At 42.4% G+C, this 16,486-nt stretch overlaps 1 protein-coding gene across 11 annotated transcripts in view; it reads left to right on the forward strand.

The window, feature by feature from the left end:
- Window positions 1–16,486, forward strand: part of SLC8A1 (solute carrier family 8 member A1) — a 364,166-nt gene that overhangs the window by 294,948 nt on the left and 52,732 nt on the right. For all 11 annotated transcript variants that reach the window (XM_059943530.1, XM_059943526.1, XM_059943527.1 and 8 more), the window contains one exon: window positions 5,319–5,594. In XM_059943530.1, coding sequence (XP_059799513.1) covers window positions 5,319–5,594 — 276 coding nt within the window. The remainder of the gene's footprint in view (window positions 1–5,318; window positions 5,595–16,486) is intronic.

The following is a 16,486-nucleotide window of genomic DNA, read 5'->3' on the forward strand; positions in this document are numbered from 1 at the left end:
TGTTCTCTCCCTCTGTTCCTTTCTTCCTTTTTTCTTCTTAAAACCAAGCAGCTCAGGGAAGCTGTAGTGATAACGGCTCATTCAAACAGAATATAGATTCTGTGCAATCAAGATACTCAGATCATATTGATTTACTGCCTTTCTTCTGACAAATAACAATGACGGAATATGGCACATCTGTCTGTAAAGGGGTTCGCAGTTTTACAAAGGAGTTGGACATTTCCTCTCCTGGTCCTCACAATAGCTCTGTGATGTGGGATTTAGGAAACTCTTCTGATGAGGAATTGAGGCCCAGGAAGGTCAAGTGTCTTGCTCCCAAACAAGCTATCAGAACCAGAAATTGACTTAAGTCTTCAGACCCAAATGTCCATTACACCCCAGCAGGCTCTATTTCTAGCTCTTAAAGTTCTCCCTGAGGCCAAACCCTGAGCATCTCATAGAAGAATACAAATTAACACCTGGTTTACTTTAGCTGCTGTGTACTCTGCAGGTGCCAAGCCCAGGGATTGCCTTTCTTGATCAATTAATTGTGCTGACAATGCCCTTGTTCTCATGCTCCAGAGCAGGGCCAGGGCAAGTACTATTATATCAGTAGTTGAAGGGAGGCTCTGTCCACTCTCTGTGGTTTTAATGATTAGACTACTTCTGTAGTTATATTTAGGAAGTCCAGTATGAATCAAAGAAACCATTTTAAAAGCCATGGAAGGGATTAATCAAACACAGCTTGTTTGTTATCTTCCCATTAGTGAAATCCATAAAGCTGAAAGGAAGGATTCTGGGATAAGAGGATCCTTTGTTTGGGATCCTATAAAAGGAAACCCACCAACCTGCCTGTTTCTTTGCTAATACAGAAGAGAGACTTGAAAGAATTACATAGCGTCCAGTAACCCTGAGCTGGCAAACATACCAGCAAATTACTGTCATCTCTACCATCACATAAAAGATGCTCCAGGTGTGTGGGTGTGTGTGTGTGGGTGTGTGTGTGGGTGTGTGTGTGTGTGTTTTAATGCTCCACTCCTCTTTGCAAGGAGCACACTTTTAAGTATAGTCCAGATGCTGATGAATGAACATAATATTTCTTTGTCCATCTCCAAGACAAGGTAATTGTGCATCATATGTGGCAGTCAGGGGTCATTTTTAATATTTAAATAACATCTGAGTGGGAGATTAAAATTTATAAAGAGCAGTGAGATCCCAGGAAAAAGATGGGAAGCCACTTCTACTTTCATATTCAATAAAACAGATGGGCCTCCCGGTCCAGACTTAAGCATTAAGATGTTTAATATTCCTTATAATGTTGGAAGCCTACAGAAGGAAATTCTCCCTCTCTCTCTCTCTCTTGCATGCACACACACACACACACACACACACACATTTTGCATTGTACACTTACAAGTCATAAAGTTAATTCCAGAGGGCAATATTAGATTTTGTTTTTAAAAGCCTAGAATATCACCTTAGGACCCAGCATCTTGACTAAGTAATTAAATAATGATGGGGAAACACAGTAACAATCCTAAGTGGAGGAAAATAATGATAACTACCATGATAATCATTACCTTGAAATATCCTCAGACACTTTGCAGAGATGATCTAATTATTCCCCTGCACATCCCTCATGGGAAAGGTGTTATTATTTCCATCTTGAAGACAAATACAACATCTACTCTCAATTTATAAGTGTCATTTCTTCTCAGAAGCTTCATTATTTGTTTTCTTGTTCGTCTCCACAGTATGAGACTTAGACACCCCAAATTAAGTAATTTTCTAGAGTTAGAGACAGAATAATCTGTGTTTCTATGAATGACTGATTAAACTCTATAGTGTTTTCCAAACTGTTTTAATCATACCCCCTATGAAATTATAAAATATTTACAAATATAGATATTTTGAAGGATCAGATACAAAATAAATATAACTAGAAAGTCTAGTGCTTTTTCTGAGCTTTCCTGGGGTACATGCAGTTCCCCCCTTTGGATTGGGAAATAGGGAGAAAAGGAGGTAGAGAAATAATTAGCATGGTCCTCTTCTTCCTCCCCCCCTCAAATAAGGACTGACAATTGCAGCTCTCACAGTGAGTTCCACCTGGAGCTCAAGTGGAGGGTAAAAGGGAAATGGGAAGAAAGGTGAAAGAAGTGAAACTGAGAGTCAAATCCATTTCACCTGCCTTCACTAATCAAGGCCATTTTGAGACTTGCAGGTCCTCCAAGTAGCTTAAACAATAAGAGGTTGGCCCAAGTTGTTTTAGGAACTTGGAGTCAGCTGTGTCTGGTTGGAACTGAGCTGGTTAAGGCTGGGTGGGACCGCTGACCCTCCAACTGGGCATGCGTGGGTGCCCACTCAGTGACATTTTGAACGTGCTTAGTTACGCCTGCGCAGAACCAAGATTACCGCACCTTTTTCCAATCGCCTTTCCCCATGCTCCCCACACCCCAGACCACCCTGCTTCTTTATTCGTCATCCCATAAATACCCTGAACCCTCTGCTTTCATAGAGGGAGCTTTGAGATTTGTTCTCCTGTCTCCTCGCTTGGCTGCCTTGGGGAAAAACCCTCAGCGTTTTGGCTTGCTGTGCTTGGGGCAAAACGAACCTGGTTCAGTAACAGAAGGAAAAAAGAAGAAATGGATAAGGAAACAAGAAAGGAGTAAGTAATAGAAACACTGAGTGGCCGCTCCTATATGTCAGTGCTATGACATAGGATGCTTCCCAAGGGGCTGTACTAATTTGCTAGGGTTGCCATAACAAAATGCCCCAGACTGGGTAGCTTAAACAATAGAAATGCGTTTTCTCAGTTCTGGAGGATAAAAGTCCAAGATCATGGTTTTGGCAGGTTCGGCTTCTCCCGAGGCCTCTTACCTTGACTTGGAGGAAGGAAGGGCCACCTTCTTGCTGTGTCCTCACGTGGTCTTTCCTCCACGTGCATGTGTCCCTGCTATCTCTCTGTGTCCCAATTCCCCCTTATAAGGACACCAGTCAGATTGGATAAGGGGCCACCCTAACAGCCCCGTTTTCATTTAAGCATCTCTTTGAAGGCCCTATCTCCAAATACAGTCACATTCTTTGACTGGGGGTCAGGCTTCAACATGTGAATTTGGAGAAGATACAATTCAGTCCATAACATGGTCTTTTACTTAAAGGCATCTTCTACTTTCAGGCACAGATGATATTAGAAATATGTAATAACCATACAGTGTGAGCACTGTAGGAAATGGTTGATGATAAACTGAGGCACACTAAAAGTTTTTAAGAGTTTATTTGAGCAAACATGGATTCACATCAGGCAGAACCAAACCGAAAGTGGTTAGGGGCACTCTGCCGATAGGAGCTGGGAACAGTCTCTTATAGAGCAGACTCAGAAGTGAAGCAAGGAAACTGAGTGGCTCTAGCTTAAGCAGTTGCCTTACTTAGGAGAGCCTAGGTGGGCTGTTTGTGAATGATGGTTCCTCGGTTTCATTTTCTCAGATACAAATGTATGTATAGGAATTGACTCTGGCTGAGGTTTCGGCTTGCTTACATTGGTTACTAAGGTGTTAGAGCCACTCCAGTCTAATGGCCTCCTTGGTCAATTACTTTAACATGGTCAACCAGGCTCTTTCACTCTAGTGAGACACACTTTTCCATCGGCTGACCTGAGTCAAGTCCTCTACCTGGTTCGTTTCCAAAGGTGATTCCATCCACCTGCTGAGGGCTGCTTCCCGAGAGCTTATTGGAGACCTTCCAGAGCGTCAAAGACGAGGCTACTTTCTCTGCAGGTCCCCAAAGTTTATGTGCATAATAATTCTGACTGTGCACTCACTGAAGAGCGAACCATTGCCTCTTCCTTCGTCCTGTAAGATGACAGGTTACAAATCCAGACACTCGTGTTTTGTAAGAGGCACTTTTCCCTCAAAGCTCCTCGGATTTAAGAGGGTTTTCCCAGTTATGTGCTGCTCCAGATGGCCTCACCAAGGAGTGTCTCATGAAGAGTACGCACGTTTGCCCCATGCTGGCAATCTAACATTGTGCAGACAGCTGGGAAGTGTGACAGCCTCACCTGCTGCCAGCTGCATTGGTTGGAGGAAGTGGACCCCTGGTGACAAGGTTCGGGGAGGTGGTAGTGGTGAAACAAAGTCTCAAGGAGAAGTTCTTTCCAAAATGGCTACAAAACACGTAAATATATACTAGCCACCACTTCAAGAAGAGGTGACATTCAGTAGCTCAATTTTAAAATATGTGAATGGGGATTATATCATTGTAAATGAAGTTTCCGTTTTAGAATACTATTAATTTCCTGGCTCCTTTAAGTAGTAAGCTTTGTGAATTTACTTGGCAACATTGTTATATGTGTGTGTTGTTATGTAATTAAGTAGTTACATATGTGTATTATGTAATTAAGTAGTTACATAAAGTCAGTGGAAATTCATGCATGCATGGACATGCCAGCGATTAGACCAAACACTAAGGACACAAAAATGGACAAATTCCTGCCCTTGACAGGCTCATAGTCAAATGGAGAAGGAAAGTGCACAGGCACAATCTAGAGACTGGTTCTCAAATTGAGCGTGCATGAGAATCACCTGGAAGCCTTGTTCAAACACCTCCCACCCCACCCCCACTCCCCTAGTTTCTGATGCAGCGGGGCCAGGAATTTGCATTTCTAAAAAATTCCCTTGTTTTTTTTTTTAAAGGATAAAGAGGGAGGGATTAGGATATGCCAAGCACGTTTAGTTATAAAGGACAAAAGTAGGAGAAAGTACATTACATACAGTTTTTTAAAAAATGCAAATAATTCCATTTGGCTGGGCTGAAGTTTGAGTTTGAAGCAGTTGCAGGAGGTGAAGCTGGAGGAGTGTGCAGGGCCCAGAGGCCCCTGTTAGAACATGGTCCTATACAGGATCATATGGCCATGAATCCCCAGAGCTAGACTCCAAGCTGGAAGGAAAGAATCCTGGTAGAAGAACTGTCAGTCATCTTTCATTAAAAGAGGCTTCTTTCCAAGCCTGGTACACAACTTTCCTGCCTTTGGGGAGAAATCCTTTTCATTTCTATGAAATGACAATGCTCACGGGAGGTGACGTGGGAGTAGAAAGTATGTGTTGATTGCATATAACCAAAACTGGTTGGGGCTTAAGGTTTTGCTATTGTTCCGTGAACCACAGCGAGGGGGCATGTCAGTACCTTAATAATGATTTGGTTGATTATGATTGACTCTTGGAAAACCCAGAGCTTCACCCACCTCTCAAGGGAGGGCCAACAGGCCTAGGAAGGAGAAAGTGGGAGAGAGGAAAACCCTGATAGCACAGGTTTTGATGAAATGTTCTTCATTCCTTTCTCTCTAGGGGAAGATGACGACGACGATGAATGTGGGGAAGAGAAGCTGCCCTCCTGCTTCGATTACGTGATGCACTTTCTGACTGTGTTCTGGAAGGTTCTCTTCGCCTTCGTCCCCCCTACAGAATACTGGAATGGCTGGGCGTGTTTCATCGTCTCCATCCTCATGATTGGCGTACTGACGGCTTTCATCGGAGACCTGGCTTCCCACTTTGGCTGCACCATCGGCCTGAAGGATTCCGTGACCGCGGTAGTGTTCGTCGCGCTTGGAACCTCAGTGCCAGGTAATGAATACATCCCTGTGTGATTCCCCCAGGAGTGGAAGCCCATTTGCCTTCTTGACCCTTTTGTTGCTACAATTCCAAGTGCTGTGCTAACAAACCAGGCCTATGAAAGACAAAAGCCCAGAGCTGTGCATAATGTCACTGCCAGAACATTGTCATGGCATTTCTCAAGGTTAGAAAGCTGGTCGGTGTCATCATGACAGGATAGCGTTCCCAGAGGGCCTGCCTGCACGGAGAGAACAGATTGATTTGATGGATAGATTGATAGGTCAGCTTCCCATTACAGTTAGAACTTTCAAAAACACAACTACAGAATTATCTTCAAGAACAAAATTTCTGTCTTCTATGTATTTAGTCAAGTTTGGATGAAGTGCTGTATTTGTTGGGTAACTAAGATAAATACTTAAGACCTGATGATTCTCTTGACCCAAATATTAATGGGAGTAAATAAAAAATAGACATGGATCAGAACAGGAAAAAGTTATCCTGAGCGAAATGAGCAGGCCAGGTGGACATCCCTTCATGCATTCCCGCTAAGCTGAATTTTTCTTCCAGCCTGCAACTGTAGCTCGTTATGTGTACTCGCTCCTCTGAGTAAGATCTCCTCCTCCTGAACATAACATTGAGAGCAGTAATTTTCAAACTTTGATGGGCATCAAAATTACCTGGGAGTTTGTTTTTAAAAATGCAAATGCCTGAGACCTACGACCAACCTACGGAATCAGAAGGTCTAAAGAAGGGCCCAGAAATGTGTGTTAAGCTCACAGGTGATTCTGATACACATCAGAGCTTATTGTAACTGAAGTTCTGGACCTACTTTGCATCACTAGTTGACATCCTGACAGATGTGTACTCTCAACTTAGAGCAACAAGACTTGCATCTCTACCAGCAGAAGGTCAATGACAAGGGTTGCAGTGGGCTTGGGAAAAGGCAGGAATTGAGGGGAAATACAGCCCTGCGGATGGTGCCATTCCTTTCCCACTTTCCGACTTTGCCACAGCCTTAATGAAAATGCTGTGACTTCTACTAACACTTGCCATAGTTGGCAACCTGGCTTTTGAGTCTGAAAACAAGCACCGTTTAAACCATGTGTCTCTTGCCTGAAATCACTGGCTGTTCTTCTCAGATGTTCATTATCTCAGTGACTATGGATAGATTACTTCTCTGAGCCTCGGTTTCTTCATTTACGAAATAGGGACAACCGTATGAACTTGCAGAATCAGGGTAAGGAGTGGAGAAAACGCCTATAAATGATACAGCTAGTAAAGCATCTGGGACGTGGAATTCAGTAAAAGTGCAGCTTTTGTGATTATGGTGTTGAATGGCTGGGGAGGATCTGACAAGTATGAATTTGGACGCCTCACCGTTGAGAAACGAAGGATGGATGAAGGGTCCAGATTTGTACTGGTCAGCCATGGCTCATGGTGTATTACAACTGATTGACTGTTTAGGAGTCCTGGTCATGCCTGGCCCAGCGTGGTTTTGGGGTCCAGCTGAGTTAATGGAGGAGCCGAGGGATTTCGAGAGTGTTCTTCCTCCCCGCCTTAGTGAGCAGGGCTGTGCAAAGTCTTCCGGTTCACTGCTCATCCTCCGAGGAGAGCAGATTCTTCCCCCTCAACCCCAGCTGTGTTCCAACAGGTCTATATTTGGTCTTTATTTTTAATTTTTTTTTTTAAAGAGCTCCTGACTTATTTATTTATTTATTTTATTTTTTTTGGCTGTGTTGGGTCTTCGTTTCTGTGCGAGGGCTTTCTCTAGTGGCGGCGAGCGGGGGCCACTCTTCATCGTGGTGCGCGGGCCCCTCACTGCCGCGGTCTCTCCTATTGCGGGGCACAGGCTCCAGACGCGCAGGCTCAGTAGTTGTGGCTCACGGGCCCAGTTGCTCCATGGCATGTGGGATCTTCCTAGACCAGGGCTCGAACCCGCGTCCCCTGCATCGGCAGGCAGATTCTCAACCACTGTGCCACCAGGGAAGCCCTGGTCTTTAGTTTTAATTTTTTCCAAAAATGACCAGAAATGTAGCAAGCAAGAGGAAGACCTTAAAATATCCATATTAAGTTGCTTTGTTTAGGGAACATGTATACAACCACAGGAGCTAAGCATCATCGATAGCCATGGCTCTGTCAGAGGTTACTATAGGAAAATGTCTGGGAGAGTCTTCTTTCCTTAAGGCTTAAATCACTATCAAGCGGTGCCCAAGTTAGTACACACTCTCGGCCATGGGTTTAACCCTTGAGGAGAATATGTGCAAATTATGGTAATGAAGGCAAACTTAGGTCTCATGACAGTTATCCAAAATTAGCCTGCCTTTCTGAAAAGTCAGCAGTTGATCCTACCGAATGCATCTCTTGCTTTAAAAGGGATTTTTAAAATGTTTTTCCTACATGAAATCCTTGGGCCTGAAAATGTCTTGGGGTGTTTTTCTTTTTTTCTCAACTCGTCATGCCAATATCTCAAAACTGGCTCCTTTCTCTATATACCAATCTGCCAAAGTGGCTCTGTATCTCGTGTATTAATGAACTCTTTTGAACAGTATGGAAGCCGTATGATTAAAATTTTTTCTGTAACATGAAATGTGGATTATAGTGACCCTAGTGCTTGGAGTCATTTGTTCTGCCATTTAAAAAGCAGCTCAGAACCCAGGTAGGGGTATCAAGAGGTAAGAAAGCCTGAGGGCTAATACAGCGAGTCGTTAGTTGTCAAAATGGTTTCCTTACACTGCCGTAAATTCTTCCCATTGGGAAACAGATTGCTTTGCTCTGTTAGTGGGAGAATTCCTATAATTTGCTGCAGTATTAACTGTGTAGCATACTCCCGAAACAATATATTCACAGGTAATCTCAGATGATCATATCTATATAAGCAGACCTCCCCCCCCAAAAAAATGGCAAATTGTTCATTCAGCATCTTGTTCAATATTTCTGACTTTATTCTTCAACCCTGATGCTTCAGAGCATTGCTTTATTATATCTCCTGACTTATCAGGGGGAAAAAAAGATGCTATTGTTCCCAAGTGACAAAGCCCAGTTGCTATAGGCAGAAGAAAAAAGAGAACTAATTCTCTTCACTTACCCCTACCATTCATCTGTATTGGTCCTGGGGCCCAGCTCTTTGTTTAGGCTGACGTCTTGACAGTTTTCCTAAGGCAGAAGGGCTCCTGGCTAGTGTTTGGTAAACTGCTGCCTCCTCCGAGGTGAGACTTAGATTCTTAGATTGTGATGGCCTTATGGGCATTGAAAACCTTCTCTATTAGTCCTCCTGCCTCAAGGCTGGATTAAATATCTATGTATCTCATTAACAGTATTTTTTTTTTACCATATTCAAAATCTTGGAAAAAAAGAGCTTATGACTTTGCAGGTGAGACAGAGCTTCTTCATACCAACTGGTAGTGAAATGTTCATTATAATCTACTGGCAGAAAAGGACTCCTGACCACCCTCAGGTGTGCCTGTAAGAGCTTAAAGACCCACACCTGTTAATAGAGGAACAGCCTCTCTGCCTGAATGGCCCTTCTACAGAGCCGTCTGTCTGGAGAAGAGGGGGACAGTCTCTTCCCACCTCTCAATGTTGGAGAGAGCCAGAGCCTGGTCCCCAGCCCTCTTCTTGGTCCATGCTAACCCCCTGGGCCATCATCCCAGTCTCCAAGGCTTAAACGCCATCGATATGCCAGTGAGTACCGAATGTAGATCCCCAGCCTCAACTTTTCCCTGCGTTCTAGATTCATATACCAACCGCCTTCCTATATCAGTGCTGGATGTGTAATTCACAGCTCAAAAGTACCATATCCAAATAGAACTGTTGACTTCTACTGCCCAGCTGCCTTATCCTTCAACCAAACCTATTCTTCCCATACCTTGCCTTTCTCAGGAAAACAGTATTATCTACCCAGGTGTTCCTGATTCCTTTTTCCTCATCCCCAGTGAATCCATTCATAACTCCTGCAGATCTCTCCTCTACAGTATATCTTGATCAGACCCACTTAGCTGTCTCTACCACAGCCATGCTGGTCTAGGCAGCTGTTCTCTCTCACTCTGACCCCTGCAGTAGCCTCCTATCTGTCTCCATGCTTCTGCTAGAGATGGTTTTAAGATGTAACTGAGACCACATTTCTCCTTACAATTTTCCAAGGCTTCCTCTTTCACTTAGGATAAACTTCAAAAGCATAACTCTGGCTTACAAAGACCGATGTGATTTGGCCCCTTCCTGTCTTTCTGTTCTGTATACCTCCTTGCCCACTGCTCTTCAGCCCCACTGGCCTTTTTATTGTCCTTCATGCACCAAGTTCATTCCTTCCTCAGGGTTGTGCTAGCTGCCCAAAGTGTTCTTCCCCTTCATTTGCACAAGGCTGGCTCTGTGTCTTCAATTATATCTCATCTTAAATTGTCACCTCTTGAAAGAGACCTTCCCTAACCACACAATGCAAAAAAGTGGTCACCTAGTTTTCCTGTATTATCTCACCCTATTTTATGTATTTATAACTTTGTGGATTTTTTGGTTTATTTGTTTTGGAGCGTTATTATTGGCCAACCCTCCTCACTGAAATGTAAGCTTCCTGGGAGCAGAAACCTTGCCCTTTTCCACTGTTATATCCCTGGCCCCCAGAATGATGCCTAGCTAACACATAAGTAATGCAATTATGTTTGTGCATGTGTTTGTGTATGTGTATGTTGTATATATAAGTTAATGGACAGTCATTTACACATGAGTATGAATTGGTTTGTCAGATTGCTTTCTTCCTAACACCTTGTAGATTCAACTAAGAATTAAAGTTAGAATCAAGGGAGATGAACAGCTATTTCTATAGTGTAGCTTATTTTTGACGAGTAGAGTATACCTGAGTAGGTTACTGTAGTAAGAGGGGTCAAAACTAAACTTCAGAGCACTGAGAGTCTCAGAGCAGAAACATTTTTTTCTCATTCGTAATTGTGTCTGTGGTGGGAACTGTGAGAAGCAAGATAGTATTTTGCAGTAGCCCGGCATAGGGTCATAACCATGTTATATCACATCGCTTCTCTGGAAAAACAGGCTCAAAATTCAAGAGAAAAAAAAGTGTAAGAAGGAACATTTGTAGCCCAGCCTTTTCTGTAGTAGGGACCACCTGTAATTGACATTGTTTTAGCATATAGTCATTTACTCGAGCAAAACTTGCGTGTATTAAGTCAAGCTTCTACATCATATTCCAAATATGGATTTTTTTCCTTTCATCTCTTGCTCCTTTTCAATCAAGTCAAATAGAAGTAAGCATTCCTCTTGAATTACAGAGAAAACTCTGAGATGTTGATGAGTTGGGAATAGTTTGACCTAAGTCCTGCCTTGGTCTTTCTCCGTACATCTTGGTTGGGCTTGTGCCTGAAGCTTGCCTACTGCCCACTTTATCTTCCCTTTACTGGTTGTTTACTCTTGGGACCAGAACAGTTTAAAAATTGGGTATTCTAGGCTGTCCCTTGACCATTGGCATTGTCAGACTTCTGTTTGCTTCCAGTGTTCTGAATATGCTTTGAGTTCTGTCAAGTAGGAATTATTTCGCCCTAGAGATTTTAAGGCATGGAGGAGAAGGAAATAGACAATTTTAGGGGTTTTTCCCTATTTTGTATATGGAATCTTTCTTAAAAATCTTACTTTAGAGAAATTGTATGTCATTTTTAAGTTACCACATCCAGACTTCTAAATACCATAAGAAATGCATGATATAAAACAGCCATACGAGCTGTTCACTTTGCTCTCTGATTGCAGTGTTGGTGAATATGCACCAAGAGGGTATAGAAACGAACTTTAGAACTGAATTCAGGAAAGAGAACTTCTAACCATTATTCACTGTGTTGCTGGAATTAACTTCTTGACTCAGCCTTGCTTTTCTTGCCTGCAAAATAGCCATAATAACCCATGGCAATTTAAAGAGTTGATGAGATTAAGTAATACAGGTTTCAGAGCACTTTGTAAACTGTAAGTTGGTATAAAATGCAAGAAATAATTATCATTATTTACACTGAGATCAACTCTCAAAGTGCCAGAAGGAATAGAAACCATCAGAAAATGAGAATGAAAAGTTTTATGACCAGAGAAGGAAATTTTTTAAATTTATTACATAGCTCCAACTGTGTGCTAGGCATAAATACCGTTTATACATTATACATTATCTGTTATCTTGTTCAGGTTATATCATTAAGTTATTTGAAGTGACTTTCCCTCCTCCCAAGGTTTTTTGGTCCCTTAGACCCATCTCCTGAAAATGAGATTTTTCTATCTGTTTGGCACTGTGCTAGAAAATATATTTGTTTTTGTAACAAAAAATTAGCAATTGATTTCTTTTTTTAGTTTTCAATTTCCTGACTTCTAACACCTCTGAAAACGAAGATATTTCTTCGTTTTCTAGAGTATGCATTTCTAGAGTATGCTTAAGTAACATTTACTTACAACTTATGTCCTGCTGCTTCATCTCTAAGTGGATCCTGAAGTGATTTGCATGGTTGCACAGGTTGTAGGCTGCAATCTCAAGAGCTCAGCATCATCTAAATGATGCCCTGGAGGTGTACGGGGTACCACATCCATGGATGTATATAGTGGTGGCCCTGTGGAAAGGCTACTTAACAGCATATAGGAGAGTAAGCACCAGTATACTGTTACATGAGAAAATTAAGGCTTATAGAGAAATGATTTGACCATATTTAGTCCAAGTTTATATCAGTGGTAAATGGTGCAATCCATATTATCTCTTTCTTATAATCTGGTATTTAACCACTCTATCATTCCACCTGGGATTTAGTTTCAGAGTAAGCATTGCATATACTCTTTCCCATATAGCTTACAATTTGGAGGAAGTTCCTCATTTCCCTTTTTGCCTTAATTTTAGTATTTTCCATTTTTAAAGCATGCAACAGTGGATTATACTCAAGCTCCTTGAGGTCCGACACTATCTTTATTCCCTTTGGCATCAAACACCTCATAGAGTCTATGCTTCAGAAAACTTCAGAAATGAATAAAGACCTAATCTCTACCCAAAGATTCTTAGTGTTTCAATTTTTACATGTAGGAAATACTAAGATGACTGGAAACTCTTCAACATGTTCAACTCTGACCTAGCTGGTGAAAAATAGCATGCCAAGATAATCTTCATCAGCACAGCCATGGGCTGCTAAGCAAAACCACAAGGGAGGTTAGGTCATTCCGGGTCTAGACCAAAGCTGCCTGTGATATGTGGCTGCCCAGGCACTGGGGTCAGCGGGGCCCAGGAAGGGTATATTGGGGATGCTCTCTCAGCAGTCATGTGTTCTGCAAAGACTTAAGGGCAACTTAGGAAATCAAGTTCCAGTGTTCTAGCAGAAGTAGAAGCCCAGGGGGCAGGATCACTAGAGGTTACCGTCCAAAGCATCCAGCCACATACACACTCAGCCTGCCCCTGACCTAACCAAAGAGATGGGGTCAGAAGGCAACACAGCAGCACCCTGCCCAAAGCAAAACTCTTCTCAGGGGATATTGTACCCAGTCATTCTGAATTCCCCCAGCCATCTGAGCTACCTTGGAGACAGCAGGAATCAGACTGATTGAATCACTTCCTCTCCATTCTGCTTCAAACAGATGCGGTGTTCTCATTGCTGGGCTCACAGGTTACCTGGTTAACAGTCTCAATCTCAGGAAAATTATGCAAAATCTTCTCTTAGTGCCATGTTAGTGAACATGCACCAACAGAGTGTAAAAGAACATGAATTCTAGATTCGGATAGACCTGAGTTCAAACCCACCCTCCCCCACTTACTAGAGGCAAATTGCTTAATTTCTCTCAGCCTTAGTTTCTTCACCTGAATAATGGGCACATGAAAATCCACCTCAGAGTTGAGGACTATATGAGAATGCCTTTATAAAGTATCCAGTGCAAGGCCCTACATACAGTGGACCTGATAAAAAATGTTAGATCTCTTTCCCCTTCTCCTTGAACGTACTGATAAATGGGTTTAGGCTTCCCACAGTATTTTTAGCTCTGCTATATTGCAGCCATTGAAGAAACAGAGAGTCAAGAAAATTCCCAGGCTATTTTTATTATTATCCTGTGCTAAGAATTCTGATGAGGTGAACATCCCCAAATGTGTTCCTCTCTCCTGCCGTGCCACTGAGTCTCTGTGAGCTTTAACCCCTGAGCGCTGGCATTTCAACTCAGCGCAAGTTGAAGAGGAAGTGCCACTGCTCCAGTGTGTATACGTGTTAAATTGGATGATTAACATTTCACATCATCTTAAATGGGAATGAAAACAGAGTTACTTTACTCTGAGCCAAGATTTCCCACTGGCTATGGTGTCAGTTCTCCCAAGAGGACCCTAAAGCGCAGGTATATTTTGTTTTCAAATGCTGTAATACACAGTCAGTTTCTTTGCCAGGAAAGGTCAGAACTGCTGCAGACGGGCCCTCTGATCTGTAGTCAGGCCAGGAGGCAAAGCCACCCAGGGACACAGCCAGAGGAGCAGCCCTGGGCAGCCCCAATCCCTCAAATGTCTTTCCATGGAAACTTATCTTAACCTCACACCAGTGAGGCACTGTTGGGGGTAAAACGCTCTGTACTTTCCAGCGCACTTTCCCACGAATGGGTGATGTCATTAAAATTGAAGGGACCCTACGTAAGCAAAACTTTACAAGGACAGAGCGAAATGAAGGAAAGCCAGACACCAGATTTCACAAGATGCGCTCCATAAATGGCACCAGAAATGCCTATTATCCTAAACTAAAAATAGACTGTATGCAGCAAGCCCAAAAGCATTTAGTAAAAGCCAGCCTGGAAAAGACCCATTTCAAAATTTTCTTTGCATCCTTTATTCCTTCTGCAAAACTTAAACTCTACAAAAGAAGAGTTTGTATTCAATCCTTTTAAGGTTTTTCATTGTCAATTACAACCCCTCTATTTTTCTCCAAGGGCAGCACTGCACGGGCACCTGGCCTTGAGCACAAGGCTGGGGAGGAAGCAGGGTGATAACGAGGATGTCATCTAGCGGGAGGTGGTCCGGGGAGCAGGGGTGCTCGGCGTGTGTCACGCCTCATCTGAAGCTTTGCAGGTTTAGGATTAGTGTCCCAACCGCACGCCGGCCCCCTTCACTCAGTCCCGTAACAGCCACAGCGTAAGGGAAGGGGAGTTAAAAATATGTCCTCCTACTCTTAACTGGGCCTTTTTATAAACTCTAGGTCAGCCAAAGCAAGGACACCTGGCAGAAACATCATGATGTTCAGGGTGTGTGTGTGTGTGTGTGTGTGTGTGTGTGTGTGTGTGTGTGTGTGTTGTGTTTAGAGACTTGGTATTATGGACGTGGGTTGTAAACAAATGTAAGCTTCCTCTTTTCTATCTCAAGGTGTATTCCAAAGGGAGCAAGCGTCAAGTGTAGGGAGAGCATGTTAGGTGTTTTCCTTCCTGGGGATTAGCAAGTGTGGGCCTTTACTGAGTGACCAGTAAACAATGCACAGGTGATGACTTTCATTTCTCCCTTTGCACATTTGAAAATAAGATAATGAAAATGACAGTTTTCAAGGGCCACTGTTTTTTTATTTTTTCTTTTAAATTCAAGCCCCAGCCTGCATTTTTAAGCAACTTTTTTGAGGCATAATTTACATACCATAAAATTTACCCATTTGACGTATACAATTCAGTGATTTTTTTTTTTTTTTTTTTTTTTTTTAGTAAATTTACTGTGTTGTGCAACCATTACAACCTGATCCAGGTTTAGAATGTTTCATAACCCCAGGAAGACCCCTCATGGCCATACATAGGTAATCGCCGTTTCTATCTCCAGCCCCAGATAACCGCTAATATACTTTTTGACTTGACAGATTCGTCTTTTCTCAATATTTAACAGGACCAATTTTAATGCAAAAATGTCATGGATTCTCTATGTGATAGTAATTATTACTTGTTATACATGATGTTAGGGATTTACCATGGATTCTGTAAGATTTAAAAATTTTTATTTCATCACAAAATCTCTACAGACGTTTACAGTCTACGTGTGTGAGATGTTTTTCATCTTCACTGCTTTGTGCATATATGGATTTGCTCACCTTTTAAAACAGTCCCGTTACCCTCCCGCCAGCAGTAACCTTGGCTCATATATTAGGGACTGCTGGGAGAAAATATCACACAGTGGTACTTATAATTAGCACTATGAATCTTGGGGTAACACCTCGTTTAATAATAAAAAATAAAAACTTTAACAGTCCTTTAGTTAGTTTATCATAACACAGTACTAAGGAGGCAAGCTTCAGATGCTTATTCTCATCCATGGCCCCTGTGTATCACCGTGTCGGCCCTTGGATCAGTACAAATCCATGGAAACCATTAGGAACAGAGACCAAGGCCTATAGAACAGAGGCATGTGCCAGGACCTCCCCCCAAAGAACGACACATTGTTTCTAAACTTAAAAAAAACTGTGGGCTATAAAAAAGCAGAATTTAATTTCCATGTCATGGGTACCGCATGAGCAACAAAACAAATGTAAGGCCCATTGGTATTTTTAGAAAAGGCAAATGAGATGCTGACTCTATTTACAAGACGAATCTTACATGTGACTATAGAAGAATGGTAGTATCTGTTGGGGATAGTGTGTATTCTGGCTATGAAGTCATGGTGCTTGGCATTTTTGCACGATGCCAGCTGGAACGCCATTGTTGTTCCTTAGCACACAGACTTCGCATCCTGCCTCTCCCCAGGAAGGAAACATGAGCTATGTATGACTGTTTATACCCTGCTTTATTCCAGAAAAGGATTTAAATCTATAAAATGCTTTATATGGTTCAGCCACATTTTCTGGCACATGATCCAGAAATGCCAATTCTATTCGTGACCATTTTTGATAACCTTTGTTTAGCTCAGCACCTATAAATCCAGTATTTTGTGTACCAGGAGAAAAGAGCTTATATTT

This window comes from Balaenoptera ricei, chromosome 13 (genome assembly GCF_028023285.1).
Source record: "Balaenoptera ricei isolate mBalRic1 chromosome 13, mBalRic1.hap2, whole genome shotgun sequence".
Taxonomy (NCBI): Eukaryota; Metazoa; Chordata; class Mammalia; order Artiodactyla; family Balaenopteridae; genus Balaenoptera; species Balaenoptera ricei.